This window comes from Schistocerca gregaria, chromosome 3, assembly GCF_023897955.1.
Source record: "Schistocerca gregaria isolate iqSchGreg1 chromosome 3, iqSchGreg1.2, whole genome shotgun sequence".
Classification (NCBI taxonomy): domain Eukaryota; kingdom Metazoa; phylum Arthropoda; class Insecta; order Orthoptera; family Acrididae; genus Schistocerca; species Schistocerca gregaria.
Window position 1 is genome coordinate 182,381,313 of NC_064922.1, and position 24,777 is coordinate 182,406,089.

Sequence of the window (24,777 nt, forward strand, 5' to 3'; positions counted from 1 at the left end):
TCTACAAAACCCTTAGCTTTACAAGAGGCTGGAGCAACTTGCTGTGCAGAGAGAGAGGGCTAAGCATCTTTTCCCATTTTCTTCTCATGGGAATGATCCCTAACAAACTGTAGGCATTGCAAGCACCACAGACATATGGCCATTAGTAGTTGGGGCTCCTGCTGATACCAATGTAGAGAGATCAGCCACTCCGAGTGTCTACTGTAATCTTTTTGCTGAACAGGCAAAGTACAGGCTGCAGAAGATTTCTAGGGCATGAAGGTAACAAAAGGGCACATGGGCCAGTGTAGCTGCCTCTCCAAGCTTCCAATAAAACCTGTTAATTCCAACAGTTATTTAAGATGAACTGATGAGGTGGCAACTGTCAAAGGGAGGTTGGTCAAGATTTTAATATACATGGGCACTCGTGTGAGCTTTTTAGTTTTACAACTGCCACCCTGGTCACGTAATAAGCAGGCATTATTAAAGCTGTCTTGCTGTCACATTAGTGGATTGGGGAATGGCAATTACTAGCCTTTTGGCAACATGCCAAGTTGATTGAGTGATCAGTGAAGGAAAATATTATTCTGATGTAGAGGTGCTTAGGAAAAAGACACTGTTTTAATTTTTTTTTCTTTTTAGTGACTTTCTCTCTCACTTTCAAGGAATGAGTAGCTTAGAGCAGAAGACCTATTACTGGTGCTGCACCAAATCACTTGTCAGCGCAAACCTCTGAAACCATTTTTGATGGAATGGGAAAGTTTTCAGCATAACAGACAAAATCCGAGAGGCTGCAGGAACTATTTCTCTGGTTAATCCAGTCAGTGTCGCACTCCTCAAACTATATGGAAAAAGAATCATCTGCTGACCCAGAAGCATTAAAGGAGAAGTGTGTTTCAGTACACTTACATGACATTGGAAAACAGGACAACATAATTCCATGCGAAGCAGTTCTGGCCAGTGTACATGACGAAAGTCTCAGGGAATTTCGAGAATTCACAATTGTATGAGCAGACATGGAACATAGTCTGAAGAGGCAAATTTTGCCAAACCGAAAAGTGTACACTATCTTGCCACCTATAAATACACGTATTGCGAGCTCCAACCCCGCTGCTTACACAATCTTTTGATGACATGCTTTTAAATGATATCTGTCAGCAGACAGGCCGCACTCTCATAGTGCGCCACTGTCTTGCACATCTCATCTTCAGATCAGCAAACAACAAAGTTCACTACCACGCCTCCATTCTCGTCTTCATCGCTGACTGCACCGGTTAGTAATGATGATGAGTTTTGTTTTGCATAAATGAGGGTAGTACAAACAGTTTTACATCCTTCCACAGGAGTGGGGGGGGGGGGGCGGGGGGGGGGGGGGGGAGGGTGTCCCTCATGGATGCCACCCATCTAGTTCGTATCTTTCACGAATGTGGTTAACTTCATACTGAAGTTTTGACCCAAAACTTGTACTTAACAATTAGTATTTAAAACAATCTGAAGCTGGCCAAAAACACCTGTTCAATTTTGCGTTTGCTCCAGGTTGTTTAGTTACTTTTATGTGAATCTTTCTATTCTGCCATATTGTAGTAGGGAATTCATTTCTTACATTCTACATGACCATTCTAATTGAATCATAGCGTGAAGTGTACAGCATTTTATCTTCAAGCTTTCAGTAATGCATGACAATCTTGATTTGTTTGTCACTTCATAATTCTAACGCATGTAGAATGCATCCAATAACTACATGAAAACCACTAACAGCTGTGGCTGTTTCATAGCTATCATGCTGCTACATGTAATTTTCTATTTTAAAAGAAACTACTGGGTGATCAAAAAGTCAGCGTAAATTTGAAAACTTAATAAACCACTGAATAATGTAGATAGCTAGGTAGAAATTGACACAGGTGCTTGGAATGACATGGGACTTTATTAGCGGGAAAAAAAAGTATTTGCTAGACGTGTGAAAGATCTCTTGCGCGCATCGTTTGGTGACGATCGTGTGCTCAGCCGCCACTTCCATCATGCTTGGCCTCCCAGGTCCCCAGACCTCAGTCCGTGCGATTATTGGCTTTGGGGTTACCTGAAGTCGCAAGTGTATCGTGATCAACCGACATCTCTAGGGATGCTGAAAGACAACATCTGACGTCAATGCCTCACCTTAACTCCGGACATGCTTTACAGTGCTGTTCACAATGTTATTCCTCGACTAAAGCTATTGTTGAGGAATGATGGTGGACATATTGAACATTTCCTGGAAAGATCATCATCTTTGCTTTGTCTTACTTTGTTATGCTAATTATTGCTATTCTGATCAGATGAAGTGCCATCTGCCAGAATTTTTTTGAATTTCTGTATTTTTTGGTTCTAATAAAACACCATGTCATTCCAAGCATGTGCGTCAATTTGTACCTCTCTATCTACATTATTCCGTAATTTATTCAGTTTTCAAATTTATACTGACTTTTTGATCACCCGTACATGCTATCTGCCACATACATATTAAGTTTTGCTTAAGGGGGGTAGGATGTCAAATGGGCCAACTTTGAGGAGGAGAGGCACCACAGGACATTATAATTTCCACTGTTTATCCTTTTACAAATAAATTCATAAGACTGTCAGCATGACCAGGAAGGATTCAGGATTCACACTCATAGCAGCAGAAGTTCAAAAAAATAACAAAATAATTTTTTTACATGTAAAATTTCATCATTTTTACACTTACTATTGGCTGCATTTATGTCCTATAGGTACACTTTTCTTCATAAATAAGAGAAATTCTCCAATTAATTTTGCACAGCATGCAAACCCTACTTACAGATGTAGGACACTAGAATTTATTTAATTAATGAAAAAAATGAATGAGCTGTTACATTTTAAACTTTATACTTACAAAAAGCTCAAATCTTAAGTTTTACCACAGTTATAATAGATTTGTAAAATCTTACAGTTTCATGCACCTTTAAGCATGGTTTCTATTCTGTGCAAAACTCATTGAAGAATCTCTTAGTTACAAAGAAAAGTGTTCCTATAGCAACAAATGCAGCCAACAGTAAGTCAAAAAATGATGAAATTTCACAGATAAAAAAAATTGTTTTGTTATGTTTTTCAGGTTCCACTGCTATGAGAGTGAATCCTTCCTGGTCATGTTCACGTAGTTTTATGAATTTATTTGTGAAAGTATAGACAGTGGAAATTAAAATGTCCTGTGGTGCCTCGCCTGCTCCAAGTTAGCCCATTTGATGTCTTACAACCCTTGAGTCGTATAATGAGTATCAATTATTTTCAAGGGATAATTTATCCCTAGGTTATCAGTTCCATTTAGCTGCCACAACTTAAAAGTAACAATACTTACATTATGACTAATTTTTACACTCACTCTGGGGCACTTAAATTTTTATGTTTTACAATCATTGTCCAATTTCTACTGTTTCAGTGCATTTTAATTAGCTTCATAAAAAGGATTTTGAATTTTTATTGGTTGCCATTAAAATTTTTATCACCTATGGTTATTTATAATAAGACACACATGAAGTTTCTATAGCCATGATTATGGATTTTACTTGCCTTTCTTTTTTTAATAATCTTGTTCACTGTGTTTAATGTGCACTGTAGTTAGTCATTTTTGTTCATTAGTGGCCCAGGAATGAATTGTGATTTTATTTTATTAACAAATGGACTAAATAAGCTGTTTTCAGGAAGCCACGTTTAAATAACTTAATAAGACTCAAACTACTGCTGTAGTTATGTGGCACTCTAGTTAGGATTTTACTGTGCACTATTACAGTTCTCCATTATAATAAACTCATTCTGAACAGAAGGTCCCCCCTTCCAATTTTTGAGATTACTATCTGTTATTTAGCCAAGCTTTTGGATTATTGTGTGGACTGGATACTTTATACTTGGTGTAATAAACAGAAAACTGTAACTAGACTGTACCATTTTATTCTGTTCTATGGACCTGATAAATTATTCAGTCACATAAATCTTATAAGTGCTCATTGTTTCTTACATTACTACTTCCAACAGTAACATGTGGTATTTGCTAAAAAAATCATGTCAAATACTTTTCATTAAGGTTCTACTACAGGGTGTTTAAAAAATGACTGGTATATTTGAAACGGCAATAAAAACTAAACGAGCAGCGATAGAAATACACCGTTTGTTGGAATATGCTTGGGACAACAGTACATTTGCAGGCAGACAAACTTTCGAAATTACAGTAGTTACAATTTTCAACATCAGATGGCACTGCAACGCAGTTTGTGGGTGCGCCATTCTGTACGTCGTCTTTCTGCTGTAAGCGTGTGCTGTTCACAACGTGCATGTGTGCTGTGGACAACATGGTTTATTCCTTAGAACAGAGGATTTTTCTGGTGTTGGAATTCCACTGCCTAGAACACAGTGTTGTTGCAACAAGACGAAGATTTCAACGGAGGTTTAATGTAACCAAAGGACCGAAAAGCGATACAATAAAGGATCCGTTTGAAAAATTTCAACGGACTGGGAACGTGACGGATGAACGTGCTGGAAAGGTAGGGCGACCGCGTATGGCAACCACAGAGGGAAACGCGCAGCTAGTGCAGCAGGTGATCCAACAGCGGCCTCGGGTTTCCATTCGCCGTGTTGCAGCTGCGGTCCAAATGACGCCAACGTGGACGTGTCATCTCATGTGCCAGAGTTTACACCTCTATCCATACAAAATTCAAATGCGGCAACCCCTCAGTACCGCTACCATTCCTGCACGAGAGACATTTGGTAATGATATAGTGCACAGGATTGATGACGGCGATATGCATGTGGGCAGCATTTCATTTACTGACGAAGCTTATTTTTACCTGGACGGCTTCGTCCATAAGCAGAACTGGCGCATATGGGGAACCAAAAATCCCCATGTTGCAGTCCCATCGTCCCTGCATCCTCAAAAAGTACTGGTCTGGGCCGCCATTTCTTCCAAAGGAATCATTGGCCCATTTTTCAGATCCGAAACGATTACTGCATCACGCTATCTGGACATTCTTCGTGAATTTGTGGCGGTACAAACTGCCTTAGACGACACTGCGAACACCTCGTGGTTTATGCAAGATGGTGCCCGGCCACATCGCACGGCCGACGTATTTAATTTCCTGAATGAATATTTCGATGATCGTGTGATTGCTTTGGGCTATCCGAAACATACAGGAGGCGGCATGGACTGGCCTCCCTATTCGCCAGACATGAACCCCTGTGACTTCTTTCTGTGGGGACACTTGAAAGACCAGGTGTACCCCCAGAATCCAGAAACAATTGTACAGCTGAAGCAGTACATCTCACCTCCATGTGAAGCCATTCCGTCAGACACGTTGTCAAAGGTTTCGGGTAATTTCATTCAGAGACTACGGCATATTATTGCTACTCATGGTGGATATGTGGAAAATATCTTACTATAGAGTTTCCCAGACCGCAGCGCCATCTGTTGTTGGCAATTTTAACTACTGCAATTTCGAAAGTTTGTCTGCCTGAAAATGTACTGTTGTCCAAAGCATATTGCAACAAACGGTGTATTTCTATCGCTGCTCGTTTAGTTTGTATTGCCGTATCAAATATACCGGTCATTTTTTAAACACCCTGTAATTACTTTTCCATATTACATGTTGAGTGTTAGAAGCACCACTGAAAACTAAGATTGTGAATTACAAGCAATATTGGAAATTCACAAGATGTTTAATACATCGCTGGATGTCCCAACAGCCACCAAAATTTCAACGAAATTGCACCAAGTAAAGCAAGTGGCTTATCTATAAACTTTACGGTCCACTCGCACATTGCCCATGTGCTGTGTTAGTGGAACGATAATTTTAAACATACATTAGGATGCTGAGCAACTAACTACATTGCTGCTTTTGCATCTTTGGTAGTTCACTAAATATACACTGATCTGCTACAGATAAATTACTTTTACAAATGCTAGGAATAATTGTGTCATACCTGAAATGATAAGTTCCTGGTTTTTGCCCAAATCCAGATCCAGGCACAATACAGATTCCTGTATTTTCCAATAACTCAAATGCATAGAACGCATCTGGTGGTAGGTTCTTTTGTTTGGCTGCCTGTATTGCTTTTTCTGGAAGTTTTAACTGAAACAAGTGTTATACAGGCCATGGAACAAAACAGAACTGGTAACACTTCCCAACAAAAAAAACAGCAGTGAACATAATTGTTTTTCCCTGAATCATGAAGAAACTGTGTTCAACATTATTGACAAAATAAGACTACATTATTATCATGCTACAATTATATGATTCACAGTAAATTGTTCTGTAGGATTTTATGTTTCTGATATCAGGTACTGCAATAATCAAGCAGCAGAAGCAAAAAGTTACATAATAACAAATTACACTGAAGGGCACATGTAAGTTGGTTGACATGCCTCTAATGGTGCAGAAATTAAACTCATAGTTCATTTTTACGAAAATACTCCTGGCTTTTTTTCTAGGTATCTACATACTACAGCATACAATATACACGAACAGCTGATAACTAAAACCAACCACAGAAAATATTGCTGGGTTGACAGTCAATATATTATAATTTCAATAGAAAAGCTATGAAATACTAAGTTGAACACACTGTACAGAACCTGCTATATTAGCGGCAGGTGGGGGCTTTTCAGCTAATGTCCATACCTTGCACCTACCTAAAGTGAATAAAAAACTGATTTCAGTTACTATACAAGATGAAATTAAGACTTAAGAACTGACTCATCTGGCAGTGAAGGGTGTCAGTACGGTCAAGAAAGAATTCATCTCTAGGCATGCATGGCAGTGAATTTACACCAAAGTGGTTGGTGTGGGACTGGTAAAGTAGTTCACCTGTTTTCACTTCACACCTTTAGAAATCCTGTGCTGATGCTGGGGGACTAACTGGGAGTCTGGCATCAGAATTTTCAAGAACAGTGAGAATCTTCAGAGAAAACGAGACTCAGGAACAGCTCTTGGGAGATGTGGCAGAATATCTTTCGTTCACTAGCTGCAAGAAACTATGGTAACTGATTCAGAATCTGAAGCTTTACTGATAAAGCAAACTCTGGTGAGGCCTCGTCAGAGCAGGAGCAAAAGGGGGCACAACTGAAGATTATGGAGATCAAAGAGCTACCTGCAGCAGAAGTCACCAGCTTGGGTGCTGGAGAAAGGCAGGGTACACTAGCTGGCATGAGCTTCTTATATGCTGCCAATGTATGGCAAGTGCAGCACATCATATGCGGCTGTCAAAAGAGGTGAACAAATGACGTTTGCACACAGTTTCCCCTTTCCAGAAGGCTGACAGAGTAGAGAGGTGCTTTAATTTGGTACAGGATGGCTGTTTTGAAAGCATCTCAATAAGAGACATCAGGTGCAAGCAGGTGGGGAGTAGGGTGGGAGGTGCAGGTTTATAGTTGTCACGTTGGTGGCTCCCGGAATGCATTGCAGCTGCAGGCAGGGAGGATTCTAGAATCTCAAACAATTTATCAGGCAAAACATTTGCATTGCCTACTGTTAAACCCACATGAAAGGCTAGTGCAGTGTCAGTGGGGAACTACATGTGGTTTAGCAATTGCCTGCAAGAGAGACAGGTGTAATGCCACTGCACTGCCCTGAGGGTAACATATCTCATGCTCACTTAACCTTCAAAGGTGCAAAACTGGAATCCTTTAGTTCCGTGTAGCTGCCAGATGGAGGTGGAGGGGGAGGAAGGTGACATAACATGCTGGACTTCAGTGGCATTTGTTGGGTCGAGGTGACTATGACCATCCCAAACTTCACTACATCACACATGATAGATCATCATGTGAAAGTGGCCTTGATGGAAGAAAGTGCAGGTGTGGCGTGTGACACCCTCAAGTTGAAGGGTGGTGGTGGTGGTGGTGGTGGTGGTGGTGGTGGTGGTGGTGGTGGTGGTGGTGGGTGGGTGGGTGGGTGGGTGGGGGGGCATATAGGCTGCAGTGTGATATGTGGGGGCAAGGGAAAGACCTGCATGACTGGCTGTGGCTCTACCAGTGGCCCCATTGGTTAGCTGGGCCCAACGGTTCTGTAGTTCTGAAACTGCCCTGCTATTCTTGGATATTTGGGCAGAAGAATGACGGAAGTCTGCTGGTTGGAGGGCTTATCTGACTGACACAGTAGTAGTGGGGACTTGTGGCAGAGGCACTGTGAGACTAATGAAAAAACATTCCAGAAAAGAGTGTGGGAAGGACACAAACAGCACTGAGCATGCAGTGAAATATCCACTGTGTGATGCTGTGAAAAGTAGATATTCCAGTACACCGCATGATAAAACAGTGACTGATCCAAGAATGTGGTACCAGAATGTGTAGGGACCGACTGGGACAGAGGGTGGTGAGTAGGTGGGGGACAGCCGAAAGCAGAATGCATCCTGCCAAACTATCAGAAACTAACTGCAACTGCCGCCAAGTAGAGCATACCAAACAAATAAAGTAAAGACCAGCACATTATGGTAATGATACAGGATGCCCTTTTAGAGGATGTCTTCAATGAAGGAACACTTCCTTCTTTAATATAACAAGAAAATAAGTAACATAAAAACAAAGTACACTGAACAGGACACTTAAGTTGGTTGGTACGTCTCCAAGGGCATAGAAAAACTGGTTGAATTTTACACAACTAACCACGACTTTTTCTGGGGATCTAGCTACCACAACATAAATGAACAGATACTAACTGAAACAACCACAGAAGATACTGCTGCGCCAACAACCAATATCTTACACTTCCAAACAAAAAGCTATCAAATATTTAGGTTGAACTCAGTGTATGGGACCTGCTATACCAAGGGGCAGTTGGGAGGCTCACTGGCTACTGTCTGTACCTCATGCGTACCCAAAGAAAACAAAAGCAATAAATCTGAGTTACTACACAAGACAAAATTAAGACTGAAGAAGAGACTTGTCTGGCAGTGAAGGGAGCCAGCACAGTTTGGGAGGAGCTGCTCTTTGGGCGCACTTTGCAGTAAAGGAGTGCTGTGTGTGAGACAGGTGGGAAATGTAGTAGAATATCTATTGCCCATCAAGCTGCAAGAAAGTAAGACAACTGACTGTAATATGAAGCTTCACTTTTAAACTCTGGTGAGGCCGGTAGCTCAATATAAAAACCAGCTGGTACTGAGTGAGTTGAGCTATTGAGGGGGCAGCCCAGAGATGTTGCCTTGTTTGGGCAGGAGCAAAGACTGGGGCATGACAGTTGAGAGTGTGTGGCTTCTGGAAAGCGTGTGTGAAAATGTGCTAGCTGTGGCAGAAATTACCTCTCTCATTGCTGGAGAAAAGTCATAGTACACTAGCTGCCAAGAGCTTCTCTGGGCACTGTTGTTTGGCAAGGGCAGTGCGGCGTCTGCTGCTGTCAGTGAGTGCGAACCAAGGAATTTGTTGTGCGTTGTATGACAACAGCATGTTGATACAACCATTTGCTAATGAAATTTTCAGTTACTGTGCTGTATGACAACCCATGTACACTACGATTTTAGTCATTTGATGCATAGTGCTATCATTTGATGCATAGCGCTACATCTGTCACTTGCTGTTTTGGTTAATCTCTTTGTCCTTCTCCCTACTGCCTGTCTCCTATGACTTAGCTATGCATGTGTCAAATACTTAAAAACAACAGAAGCAGCTAGCACTGTTCTCTATGCCGACACATTAGTTGTCTGATAATGTTTGGCACCATATCATATAAAAAATGAACTTGTCAATAGTTTTGCACAGATATGATGAATCATGATTTAACATTAACTAGCTTCTTTCTTTACACCATTTTGAACAAGCACAGAGGCAGTTATTTTTCAACAGGTCACGGAGTGACGGAACAGGCAAGGGAGTTGGAAAACGAAGGGGGAAGGGAGCAATCAACATAAGCCTTATATAATCACTGGACACTAAGTTACATAATTATTAACAGATATATAAATTTAAAGTACACTAAAGTTGTACCTGTGGGAATGCATACATGGCACCCTGTACTGTGTTGCAGGACATCCCTTTTACACTATTGAATGTTTCCTCAACCATTTTGGCTCTCACAGCAAGTGATTCCAAGACACATTTCTTTTCTGCTGCATACTGGTCGTATGACGAGTCTCCTGGCTGAGGCGGTTTCACTATGCAGTCTATCACAGTCTGCACATAAATTAAATACATATACAAAGCATCTTTATGTAGTTACTACAGGTAAACAATAATTCAACATGACATCAAATTACTCATAAAATACAACCAATGCTTAACTAAAACAATACAGTTTACCACAATGAGTCATAAATAATGTAATTGGTGACTGTCAGTATTCAGTATAAAAACTACCAGTACAACTGCATTTGTTCTCTGGAGCTAGATAAGCTCTGAACTGTGTAAAGAATCGCTGCTCGTTACAAGGAAACAGAAGTGAAACATATACACATTATAAAGAGTTGTTTACTATAACATGTACAGAATTTTATAATCATTTATATAAATCACCAACTACTTTACTGAAACCCATGTTTCATGATCAGTCAGGAAGCCAAATCTTGTTGGCTCTTTCTCCCCATACAAGGCAGTTACCTTTTAGCTTGGTTCTGAGTCACCTGCCTCTCATCCCCTCCCAAGCAATAAGCACCTACCTTCCACACATTGTGATCTATGGGGTTCCAGATGCTATGATGACTATTGCCAATTTTTTTGTTTCTACTGTCTGCACCAGGAGGCACACCACCTGTGGTGACTAATAATTTTATCTTCCTTTCTCATTAAATGATCCAAGCTCTTTCTCTATAATTTTTTTCATTTATGGTCATTTCTGTACTTTTAGGTTCCTTTCCTCACAAATGTTTTAAGCTCATGCTATTCCAACTTTAGTCTGTACGGACATACTTCAGGTCATTTCTATGACAAGTAACACAATTTCTTAAGAGATTTACAACAATAACAAATTCTATCAATTCTTCATGAAAAGAAACCAGAAGAAAAATATCTGAAAAGCAACGGGAGAGTAAAAGACCGTTATGCAACCAATAATCCAGTTACACTGCCATTCGTCATTGTAATCTTCAGTCCAAAAACTGGTTTGATGAAGTTCTCCATTAGTCTATCTCGTGCATACCTCTTCATCTCTGAATACTTCCTGTCTTCATCTCTTGGTCTCCCTCCACTCCACTCACCTCTATTACTGAAATGGTGACTCCTCTACCTTTCAGAATGTGTCCATCAACAGATCCCTTGTTTTAGTCAAGTTATGCCACAAATTTTGTTTCTTGCCAATTCTATTCATACCTTCTCATTAGTTATCTAATCTACCCATCCAGTCTTCAGCATTCTTCCATAACACCACATTTTAAAAGCTTCTATTCCGTTCTTGTCTAAACTACTTATCATCCATGTTTCACTTCTGCTTTATTTGGAATTGGTATTATATTATTCTTGGAGTCTTAGTATCTTTCATGTATTTCATGTACCTTACATACAAGATAAGTTTGTCACTGTGGATTTCCCTAGGGTATCAGTAGTTTTGAGGAAATGTCGCCTACTGCAGGGGCATTTTTTTTTTTTTTTTTTTTTTTGACAAGTCTTAGTGCTCTGTTATGTTCTTCTCACAATGCCATATCTCCCATTTCATCTTCATGTACTTCCTCTGCTTTTTCTATAATATTGTCTTCAAGATCATTTCCCTTTTATAGCTCACAATATATTCCTTCATGTTTCAACTCTCTTCTTTTCTTAGTCCTGGTTTTCCATTTGTGCTCTTGATAGACAAGCAGCTCTCTTTGATTTCCCCCTAATTGTACAGGCTTCTATAGCACTGGATTTATCCTCTAGGCGTTCCTGCTTAGCCATATTTCACTTTTTGTGAATTCCAGACTTTGGATGTTTGTATTCCCTTCCCCTTACCTGCTTCATTTCCTGCATTTTTATATTTTATCCTTTCAAAAATTAAATTCTTTATCTCCTGTGGCACTGAAGGATTTTTACTAGGCCTTTTTACCCACTTGTAATTAAAAATTTATGTAGTATTTTGAGACACCTGCTACTTTCTTATTTGAAATTCAAATAAAGCACACATTTTGATGTTTGATGATAGGATGCTTCAATCAACTGCTTAATAATAAATATAAATCCAATATCAACAAAGCCACTACTATATAGTGACAAGTACTATCGAAAGAATTCTCAGATTTATAGTCAAAGATGTTACCTGTCCGAGGACAGTAGGACATAATGCAGCACTAATGCTTTTTAAATACATTGCTTTCACTTCTGGATCAAGGTTAATCACTTCACAGTAACCTCCTCGAAGACCACACTCACCCATGTACCCTGTAATCAGCAAAACAATGCATAATAATAGAAATACCATTAAACAATAAACTTACACTTAGATATTTGTTGATTTCACACCAGAATTACTAAAGCTTCAATACTAGAATTAGCAGAGCTACCAAAATTACACAAAACCTGAGTTACCTTTTGATGCAGACATGAAAGAAGCCAGCTCCATTTCACAATAAGGTGGCCCCATTTGCATCATAACCTTCTTAAATGAATGAAATTTGCTCCCCTTTGCATATATGTTGTCCTGGTACACCTACACAAACAATTCCAACTGAAGCTATAGAACAACATAATCTGCTTTATATATAGACATCCACAATGATGAATGAAATTTACTGTCAATGTTTTGTTTCATCATTATTACCATTATCCAAATACAAATACAAGTTACTTATAGTTTATTTCATTATCATCATTTAATGATTTCACCAACTGAGAAAGAGAAGCTTACTGTATTCTCAATTTGTTTTCTATCAAGATTAAAACCATATTGCCAGTAACTTTCTGTGATCTTCCACTCACAATAAAATCCTGAGATTGACCCCAGCTGATCCACAATTTTATATTCTGAGCTTAAGTATAAATTATTCCAGAGTAGTGTATCCAATAACAATATCAATTTTCTCACAAATAAAAATACTTTGATCCAATTAATATTTCTTAATATGAACTGATGTGAAATAAAAGCCTCATTAACACCCAGTACCCAACATAGCTTTTCCCTTCCACGTAACTGACAGTAATTTTAAGTAACAGTATGGACTAGTGACTTTACATCATTGTGATACTTGAAAATAGAAATGTGTAAAACTTACCTCATCAGCAAAAACAAATAATCCCTCCTGGTGTGCAAACTTTATTATTTCTTCAATATTTTCTCTTGAAAGAACCTGGCCTGTAACAAATAAGTAACAAGGAAATAAATATTTTGTACAGAGCCCCCTAGGCTAGTGATGTGGGCAGGATAAATGTCCAAGTGGGCATGACATTTATAAATGGACATTTGCCTTGGAATTTGCACAAAGCAGTTTTAAATGCCTAAAATCTGCACATTTATAAAAGAAATACTTCTTGAAGTACTTTATCCTGGAATATATAATTTAGCAATTAAAATAATGGATGGGATAGTATTTCCAACAGTAAAAATTAGAAAATTTTGCACGTAAACCTACATTTATCATTATTGCCTTAATAAATAAGAATGAAAGGAAAGGAGAGAGATTTTGTTAAAGAAAAAAGAAAAAATTAACCTGCTGTACCAAGGAACGGTGCATAATGCTAACAGCTGCTAATCATTTATAATGTCCTTTTTCTTTTTATCATTTCTATTCACTCTCCGATGCACATAGGTGTCAGAGTGAAGAACACAACTCACAAATAGAAAAAGGAGATAAATGACAAACATTTTAAAGACAGATGAGCAGTGCTTTTGCAACACTACTTCATTAGTGGATGGGTAACCAAGTTGAAAAAGCTGCTTGAGAATTAGAGGCAAGTTATCACGCAAAATAAATTGGACTGTACACACTACTGTTTACATCTTTAATGAGATCAATTCTTGGGGTAGTACTTAATTAAAAAAGAAGAGAAATACTCAAATTTGAAAGGATTTTTTTTAAAGTTTAGTTTATATTAAGCAGCTGGCATGTAGGAAGTATTTTTATGTATACCACACACACAAAAACATGTTTTCAATCAGTTTTTTGATCTTCCTAAGTTGAAGAAGAACCATGGAGCTCTGACTCTGAGGCAGATTCTCCTGAATCTGATTCCTCGTTGACTACCGGGTTCCTATCCATTTTGTCTTTGCTTTGACTGTTCAGTACGGGTTTTCCTTGGCATCAACAGGATTATGTCTTCTTTCTGAGAATGCGGACCCACTCCTTCCCACACACTGTGTGGACCAAATTCCTTGTTTGTCCCTATAATCAGCCAAATTGTCTCTAACCTGAATAACATTTAGTCCAGCATTCTTCACTGTGTCAAAGTGTATTGCATCAGCACCTTGGTAGGCTTCAGGTTAATACCTTGCACTGCTGGATCAAGATGATCAGCTCCAAGATGGATAGAAGACACTTGGAACTTCTTCCTAGCTTGAAATTTAGATGAGCCAGACTTTTCTTCCGCAGACTGCAGTGGAGAGGACGGTAGTGTCTCAATGAGAACTTCTACCAACTTACAGAACTTTGTGAACTAGAGAATTAATTCTACATCTGTAATCAAATGAATGATTGGGTTCAAGAGATCTATTATTTTCTCAACTCTCATCCAGAAAACTATCTCTTTTATTTCACACTGAAGGTATAACTGTAGCTGTTTGTTTAGAACTAAGGTTTGTAAGACAACTTTCTTTGATTGCAAACTTCCAAGACAAAAAAATATGGCTTCCCAATATTGTCTTTTCTAGGAATTTCAGTGAAATCTAATCTTTGACTTTTTTCCCCCCCAGCTGATATTTCATCGAACACTGCTTGTAAAATGTGGCTGTGTTTTCCTGTTTCAAAAGCCTCTACTGAATTTACATGAAAGTTTTGATTGTCTGACAGCCTAATCTGACAACAAGTTTAGTAGGTGAGCTAGGCATTAAAGTAGAACAATGTGAGAGAACTTATACTTTACCACATTCAATGCAGTGTTTTGGGTGTAAATTCATTGTTATTAAAACTAATACAACTCGCGCCGCGATAAAGTAAACACAAGCAAGCGCTCACGGTCGCGCACGGCGGGGCGCAGCGGACGTCCTCGCCCCACCGCAGCCGAAAGCAGACTACCAATCGCTACTGATGCTAAGCCTACGTCTCAACTGTGGTTGACCAGCTATGGACGGCTGGTTAAGGCAGCGTTGACAGGGGGTGCTTAACACGCGATCTAGTGTTCAACAATCTTTCTTCAATAATATTCAGAGATATGACATGGGTTATAAAGAGTGTTACATTACAAAGCCACAACTTCAGGACAATATTCTTTTATACCAGCTTCTCAGTTGATAGATGCTCAGTGTGTGTGTGTGTGGGGGGGGGGATTATGAATTTTGGGCATTTGCTGAGCCATTTATCCTGGGCATTTGTCACACTTACAAAAGCCCAGGCATTTTAGACCACTACCCGAACTATCAATATTATTGTGCAGTATTATTAAATGTCTGTGGATGTGACTGAAGAATAGGCAATATAGGCAATATATTGACCAAGACACTGAAATTAGATTTTTGTTAAAAAACTGGTTTGACTGTATTTGTCACCTCAGTCCGAATGTCAAACTGTTTATATTGTACTATTCACTGTGGTGCATAAGCTGAATTGTGGAATAACTTCTGAATCTGCAGTATGCACATTCTTTTTAGACTTATGGGAAATCTATAGGGGTTTATCAGCCTTATAGCATATAAAACTGTAAGTGTTACAACCATCATCATCAGAAGAAAATAAAGCAATACAATGAGATGTCTAAATACATACGGAAATGCATTGGAAACAGAGAAGCTACAATTCATAAAGAAGTTTAATAAAATGCAGAGAAACTATAGAAAATAAAAACAAGAAACAAGAATGGAACTGGACACTATGATTCACTGGAGCTTAAACTCTGGTACTTTTAATACCAGGAGTCTTTTGTAACACAAGAAATTCCTTCCGATTTATATGTAACCAAAATGTCACCACTAAATACATATGCAGAACTTCCCTTGTTGCAGAAACAGCATCTCACAAATAAGATTTAGTTTTCTTAATTATAGGTGTAACTACTTGCAACAGTAAATCTAATGAGCTAGTGTCCATTCTCAAAGTTTCAATAATCACTTAGATCATTTATCCTCACTAGCTCACTTATCCTCACTTTCACATGTCAGTCTTTTGCTCTTCTTATACCATCCCTTCACCCATTTATATTTCCTCTTCATTCCACAACAACGAAGCCAGCCCAAATGCAACAACAGCTGGTGTCCACATCCACCATGTTTGCACCTCCTAGATTTGATATTAAGTTTATGCAATATCACTTCGCTCTCTGAAGACAGCTGGCAACATACTGCACAATAATATCGCTTACTATTACCGACAGTATAACAGTGAAGAATAACAATCACTGATCATAAACAAATCTGAACTCTTCTCATGAACGCGAACAGATGTAGAAATGCCACAATGTACAGACCATCCAAATTTTAAAAACTTTTCAATTTGTGATTAACAATGTATTTTCACTAGTACCTTTATGCCAAATCAAACCACCTCTACTAGGACCTTGCCTAGTATGGCAGTGCACGTTTCCCGCATCACCCCCTACACTCCTCTGAGTATGGGACACCACCACCACCACCACCACCACCACCACCACCACCACCACCACCACGCCAAATGAAAATGTAAAAATCTCCCATTTCAAACAGGAGATTTTTAAACAGATTTTGTAATAAAAAATGTTAATGCAAGTATCATGACATACTTAGCACTACGATACTAATATGCATCAGTTAGCTATATAAACTATTTTAAAAAACTTACATGCTGTGAATCTTATAAAGCCTAGGATCTACTTACCAAAAATTATCAGTGATCAGGGGCAGTTGCGGCAACAACAATTACAAAAATTTATGTCTGCAGTATGAGAATATGATAAAGAGGAACTCATGATATTTACGTTTGGGCACAAGCTTTTAGAAGAACTGTGGCTCAACTGTAAAAGAATCTTTTACCATGCACTGCATAAGTACAACAGTTCATGATGGATGGGACACTACATGGTATACAGCCACTGTAAAGAAATTCCTGCAGAAACAGATACTACTGCATTGTAGTTGTAAAATGAAGTACAAGGCTATAGATAGGGATACGTTAAATGAGACATCTTTGGCTCTCATGAGGGCAAAGCATGAAGCCTTCAGTGACTCATCATAGGATCTTTCACAAAAACAAAGAAATTCTGGCCCTAGGGAAAGGCTGTCTGAGCAACGCCACCTAGGAACAAGGCCTCACATCGTAAGTCTAAGGAGCCTGTGACGTCACAGGTAGGGGTCTGAGTGCTGATCGTGAGTGGTTATTTGATCTTTACTCAGTTACAATGGCCCGAAGGTGGTGTATGCTGAATTGCAGGGGCAATTACGATATTGGACCCAAAGTCAGTGTATTTTACTTTCCATCTGACGAGAATTTAAGATGAAAATGATTATCGGCTGTTTAGAGACAAGACTAGACACCGAGTAAGCACTCTGTTGTAAGTATCAGTGTGTGTGTGTGTGTGTGTGTGTGTGTGTGTGTGTGTGTTGTAGTTACTTTTAAAGAGAACTGTATGCTAGTTTTTAGATATATGAACTGCATTTCAACAAGGACGATATTTTAAGCACTACCAGCATGTATGACCTGAAAACTGGTACACTCTTGACAGCACAGTTGGATTGTAAGGTGAGTTATGAAACACGCTCTTAGTAAAGTACAGTGGCACAAGAACTATCTTTATTTCACCTGTATGCTAAGAGATCAGTTTCATACTTCATTATTCATTTTTCAGATGCTATCCCATTGAAGTTGCCTGGATGCCCATCTTACTTGTCGAGTCATCAAACTGCAATACGAGAGGACCCAGAAATTCGTAGGGGGCGTTTAGAAAATTATGCTCTTCAAATTGCTATCCAAGAAAGTGTGGACACACATGCGAAAATGACTGATGCGATATCATTTGATAGTTTAAAACAACTGAGAACAAAGTTGAGTGAATGTGAAAAGCACAGTGACAGGGCAGTGATAAACAAATCTGACAGCGTGAGCCTAGAGTTACTAAAGCATAATCCTTACGCAAGAATTTTTTGCCATGTAGTTATAAGCAGTGGTTTATTACGCAGGTCTTCAACAATGATATTGAAGTGAAATGTATTGGAAACATGAAATTTCCCATGAAAGTAAACAACATACAGGTGGTAAGTGATGTTCTTAAGGACATTTATCTTCTGTATAATAGTTCTGAGGCTCCTGTAGATAACATTTTGCCTTTCATTGACCAGTTATTGCAAAATTTATTAGAAAAGTTGCTATGAAACGAAACTAAAATTACATTTTTGAAGGAACAGATTTCAGTTTTGAAGTGCAAAAGTTCAACTCAATTTAGGTATGATACTAACTCTATGATAATGTGGTCATTAGTATATTCCATTAGCCCAAATGCTTAAAAATTTTTGAGGAATACTGACAGTTTTTCTATGCCTAGTCCTAACACCCTTTCAAGGCTTTGAAGTAAACTCTCAACAAATCCTGTCATTGAGCAACAGGGTGATCAGTTTATGAGCTACATCACAAATAAAGTAGGTACTTTATCTCAGATGATGAAACTGTGCTCCTGTTGATGGACGAAATCCATCTGAAGTCTCAGCTTGATTACAAAGCTGGAAATATTGTAGGCTGTGCCTTTAACACTGATAAATTTTTGTGTGCAACCAGTGCCAATGTTTTTATGGTTCAGAGCATGGAATCACCTTACAAGGATGTGGTATCTATCCTGCCAGTTCATACTATTCAGGGTGATGTTCTGCTCTCTTACATTAAAGCAGTCATTCTTAAATTACAAGCAGTTGGATTTGAGGTGGTTGGTATAGTAGTAGACAATAATGCAATTAATAAGAAAGCAGTGTCTTAAGTTTTCTACTCTGCCGGATGTGAAAATAAGTATGATCACCCTGTACAGTCTTCTCCAAATCGCCCATTGTATTATTTTGTGGACACTGTCCATATTTTGAAGTGTATCCACAATAACTGGTTTAACCAAAAGAAGCAGATCTTGTGTTTTCCTGACTTCAGTGACAGTTTGAAGGGAGGTGTGTCATCTGCTGGAGCACTGAAAGAATTGCATTTGATAGAAAAAGATGAACTACTGCAATATGGCAGTTCCTTAACTTTGAAGTCTCTATATCCTAACTCAATTGAGTGCCAAAATGTCAAGTTAGTGTTGCGTATTTTCAATGATACGACAGTTGTTGCTTTGGACACATTTGGTTCAAAGAAAGCAGTTAACAACTGGGGAAGTACTGCAACATTCTTAAAAATAATAAATCGTTGGTGGGATATTTTAAATGTAAAAATATTACTCAAGGGACAAAGGTTAAGAAATACTTTCCAAGAACCTGTGACTACTAATTCCCATCATATACAAGAATTCTTACAGTGCTTCATCTCATGGTTATGTCCTTGGAAAGATTGTAGTGATGAAAGAAAACTTACTCGAGAGACACACAGCGCTTTGAAACACACAACTGCTGCTTTGATTGACTTCAGTGACTACTGCCTTTCTGAGAAAAACAGATCATATTTGCTGTTAGGAAAAGTACAAACAGACAGTTTAGAAGACACGTTCAGCAAATACCACCAAATATGTGGGGGAAATTATCATGTTTCTCTAAGACAAGTTTTTGAAACTGAACAAAACCTAAGGGCACAGTCTATGTTTTCCCTTGTGCTTCGGTCAAAAGTAGTTGGGGATGATGTTATTCAGACAACTGATATTTTTTCTACTCGTACTGAAATTCGGGGATTAAAAGAAACATCAATACCAGAATTTTTAAATGTAGCAGTAGATGAAAACGATGATGATGGAATAGATGAGGATACTTTGCCACTGTTGCATTACATAGCAGGTTACTGCTCACACCAAGCTATAAAAAAACCATTGTGAGTATTGTAAGGTATTCCTTACTACAGATGAAATGAAGCAGGGTGATGATTTGATTATGGTAAAAGACAGAGGAGAGTTGACATACCCTGCAGATGATGTAGTAGAGTGTGATTATATATATATATATATATATATATATATATATATATATATATATATATATATATATATATATATATATATTAAAAATAAAGATTCCAAGACTTACCAAGCGGGAAAGCGCCGGCAGACAGGCACATGAACAAAACACACAAACACACACACAGAATTACAAGCTTTCGCAACTGGCAGTTGCTTCGTCAGGAAGGAAGGAAGGAGAGGGAAAAATGAAAGGGTGTGGGTTTTAAGGGAGAGGGTAAGGAGTCATTCCAATCCCGGGAGCGGAAAGATGTCTTTCCGCCGTCCACCTAACCTTCGTAACCTCTTGGTTCATCCCTATGAAATCCCCAAACCACCTCCCCTACCCTCTGGCTCCTACCCTTGCAACCGCCCCCGGTGTAAAACCTGCCCTATGCACCCTCCCACCACCACCTACTCCAGTCCTGTAACCCGGAAGGTGTACACAATCAAAGGGAGAGCCACATGTGAAAGCACCCACGTGATTTACCAACTGACCTGCGTGCACTGTGATGCTTTCTATGTGGGAATGACCAGCAACAAACTGTCCATTCGCATGAATGGACACAGGCAGACAGTGTTTGTTGGTAATGAGGATCACCCTGTGGCTAAACATGCCTTGATGCACGGCCAGCACATCTTGGCACAGTGTTACACCGTCCGAGTTATCTGGATACTTCCCACCAACACCAACCTATCCGAACTCCGGAGATGGGAACTCGCCCTTCAGTATATCCTCTCTTCTCGATATCCGCCAGGCCTCAACCTCCGCTAATTTCAAGTTGCCGCCGCTCATACCTCACCTGTCTTTCAACAACTTCTTTGCCTCTGTACTTCCGCCTCGACTGACATCTCTGCCCTTAACTCTTTGCCTTTAAATATGTCTGCTTGTGTCTGTGTATGTGCGGATGGATATGTGTGTGTGTGTGTGTGTGTGTGTGTGTGTGTGTGTGTGCGCGAGTGTATACCTGTCCTTTTTTTCCCCTAAGGGAAGTCTTTCCGCTCCCGGGATTGGAATGACTCCTTACCCTCTCCCTTAAAACCCACACCCTTTCATTTTTCCCTCTCCTTCCTTCCTTCCTGACGAAGCAACTGCCAGTTGCGAAAGCTTGTAATTCTGTGTGTGTGTTTGTGTGTTTTGTTCATGTGCCTGTCTGCCGGCGCTTTCCCGCTTGGTAAGTCTTGGAATCTTTATTTTTAATATATTTTTCCCATGTGGAAGTTTCTTTCTGTTTTATATATATATATATATATATATATATATATATATATATATATATATATATATATATATATAGACTTACCAAGCGGGAAAGCGCCGGCAGACAGGCACATGAACAAAACACACAAACACACACACAGAATTACGAGCTTTCGCAACTGGCAGTTGCTTCGTCAGGAAGGAAGGAAGGAGAGGGAAAAATGAAAGGATGTGGGTTTTAAGGGAGAGGGTAAGGAGTCATTCCAATCCCGGGAGCGGAAAGACTTCCCTTAGGGGAAAAAAAGGACAGGTGTACACTCGCGCGCGCACACACACACACACACACACACACACACACACACACACACACACACACACACACAGATGGATATGTGTGTGTGTGTGTGTGTGTGTGTGTGTGTGTGTGTGTGTGTGTGTGTGTGTGTGCGCGCGAGTGTACACCTGTCCTTTTTTTCCCCTAAGGGAAGTCTTTCCGCTCCCGGGATTGGAATGACTCCTTACCCTCTCCCTTAAAACCCACATCCTTTCATTTTTCCCTCTCCTTCCTTCCTGACGAAGCAACTGCCAGTTGCGAAAGCTCGTAATTCTGTGTGTGTGTTTGTGTGTTTTGTTCATGTGCCTGTCTGCCGGCGCTTTCCCGCTTGGTAAGTCTTGGAATCTTTGTATTTAATATATTTTTCCCACGTGGAAGTTTCTTTCTGTTTTCAAGACTTACCAAGCGGGAAAGCGCCGGCAGACAGGCACATGAACAAAACACACACAGAATTACGAGCTTTCGCAACTGGCAGTTGCTTCGTCAGGAAGGAAGGAAGGAGAGGGAAAAATGAAAGGATGTGGGTTTTAAGGGAGAGGGTAAGGAGTCATTCCAATCCCGGGAGCGGAAAGACTTCCCTTAGGGGAAAAAAAGGACAGGTGTACACTCGCACACACACACACACACACACACACACATATCCATCTGCACATACACAGACACAAGCAGACATATTTAAAGGCAAAGAGTAAGGGCAGAGATGTCAGTCGAGGCGGTATATATATATATATATATATATATATATATATATACTCTACAGAAAATTCTGAAAGACCAGGAAATTTTATTTTTAGAACAGGCAAATCATAAAAATGTACTTGTGAAGGTAGCATCCCACAACATTCCCAGCAATCTAAAAATACACACTCACTTGATTCAGTCATGAATTGGATACTGTTTTGCTGTGTAAATATTTTGCTGAACAATTTCACCGGGAGGAAAAATGATGAAACTACTGTTAAAAAGGTAACTGTGTACAAAAGATTGAAAAAATGTTAAATTGTACTGTGGTTGTATATTTTCACTGTTTGAGGCTTGGGAAGATTATATGAAATAAAGATTTATTTTTATTTTCTGTTTATTTCATGCACAGTATCCCATACATCTTGTTGGTGAACATTATGTATTGGACTCCTTCTGCTCTCTTAGATATGGTGCAGCCGTAAACATGAGGCTTTGCTACAGATTAATTTGTTACCACAAATTCTCTGTGAAACCCCAATCTCATAGAATTAGGGGAACAGTATTTTCTGTTCATCAGTAAATATATAATTAATGCTGCTCCTGCTCTATGGTTGACAAGTTATTGTATATACTTTTCTCCAGTCAGTAAATTAATCATTCTCACAAGGAGAACAATTCATTGCCAGTATTAGCATGTTGGTCTGCCATCGTCATAAGTAAAAATTAATCTGCACGAAAGGTCCAGTCTGTTAATACAACCAATATTCGGGGAGGGGAGGGGGGGGGGGGGACAATATGTAACTTTAGCCATTCTTCATTTGAGAGAAATTCTATGCAATTTTATTTCATAACTTTTTTGGAGTTTGGAATAGCAGTGCTTTTTTTCCCTCTGGGACAACATCAAATAGTGAATAATAAAAGAATGTTATTGTCATTTAGCTATTCCAGCAACAGACAGTCAAATTACAAATGTTTAAGAAGTATACAGCATATATGCAAAAATTACTTTGCACAAATTAAAAAACAATATGTTACAGATTTACCATAAAGTAAAATATTCAAGCTAAGACGATTTGTGTAGTACATCTTAAATTGAAATCATTAAGGAAATTATGGTACACTCACCAAGCAGTTATCACTGTGATATTTATACTCATACATTCAAGTGAGTAGGAAGGATTTACCAATTACCAACAGTACTACTGGTGCTTGAATAAAGCTTCTACCCATTCTAGAGGCAGTTTGTTAAACAGCTTCATACTCACTACATTGCTGTTCTATGATTTAGATAATCTGCAGTAAGGTATGTGAAGATGCCTACTATTTCTGGTTATGGCATTACTGAAGATTGGGATACCACTGATCTGCTTTCACAAATGGCACTATAGATGACATTTTAAATTTTTACAACATTGTAATACCCATTGCCAATGATCAATTAATCAAATGACAAGTATTTTAATTAAAAGCTGGGGATCAGTAGGTGGATGGGTGAATATAAATGGATCAGTTTGTACAGTAAAAAGTAATAACAGGTTCATAAGATATGTCATTACATTCAGTTAAACCCGAATTCCATGAGAATAAATCCTGCCTAAGCTGGTATTCTGGAAGTTAATCTTTGTACACAGTAGAACAGTGTAAATGTGCAAGTTTTTAACAGTTAATATTTTCAAGCTGATAAACAATGGCTTACCGTGGGCGAGTTTTTCAGAGTTTGTAATAATTCTAATGTGTGCTTCCTATGTAAATTTATAATACCTAATAACTGAACACTACCTAGTCTTCTGCTGGCAAATCTCTTAAACTAAGTAGTATGTATAAGGTTCAGTGAAGTTTGCACTAGTTTCTGTGCGGTAATGTTTTTGTAAGTATAAAACTGTTGGTGACTGCCAAATGAGGTATCTGTCACACAAAAATAAAATCTGACATAGATACAAGTCTCAGAGTACCTACTTCGATTCATTGTCAGTCTCTGCAATTACAGTACCTCATTCTCAATTAAATTATGCAAGGTGACTTACAAGGCGAAAATAGTGCTGTCAGAGTTATGGAATTAGAAATTCACATTTTCAAAATGCGAGTGACGGAAATTACGAAAAAGTTTTTTCACCTTCGAAGCTACAGTTTATGAGATTTGAACAATTTAATTCTGAAATGAGAAGTTTTAATTTTGTTTACATATTTACTTAAAAAAAATTATGCATAATTTACCAGGAAAGTGTTGAATGTCTTTATATACGTGACACTGCTGATCATAGAAATTCGCAGTTGCAGTTGCAAAACGCGTGAGTTATGGGAATTACAAAAAAGTATTTTCACCTTTTGAGCTACAGTTTATGAAATTTGAACAATTTAATTCTCCGATGAGAAGGAATTAGTGTTTGTTTACCGATTTATGTATAAAACACTGAGTAGTCTACCAGGAAAGAGTTTAATGTTTTCATATATGTGGCGCAGAGCCTAACAAGCCGCTCG

The 24,777-nt window shown here is 38.8% G+C and overlaps 1 protein-coding gene across 1 annotated transcript in view; it reads right to left on the reverse strand.

The window, feature by feature from the left end:
• LOC126356367 (alanine aminotransferase 1-like) overlaps positions 1-24,777 on the reverse strand; it is a 70,959-nt gene that overhangs the window by 12,967 nt on the left and 33,215 nt on the right. Inside the window, exons 7-11 of the mRNA XM_050007354.1 lie at positions 13,120-13,199; positions 12,437-12,557; positions 12,168-12,289; positions 9,932-10,117; positions 5,941-6,089 (exon numbers count right to left, since the gene is read on the reverse strand). Of these exons, the coding sequence (XP_049863311.1) occupies positions 5,941-6,089; positions 9,932-10,117; positions 12,168-12,289; positions 12,437-12,557; positions 13,120-13,199 (658 nt within the window). The remainder of the gene's footprint in view (positions 1-5,940; positions 6,090-9,931; positions 10,118-12,167; positions 12,290-12,436; positions 12,558-13,119; positions 13,200-24,777) is intronic.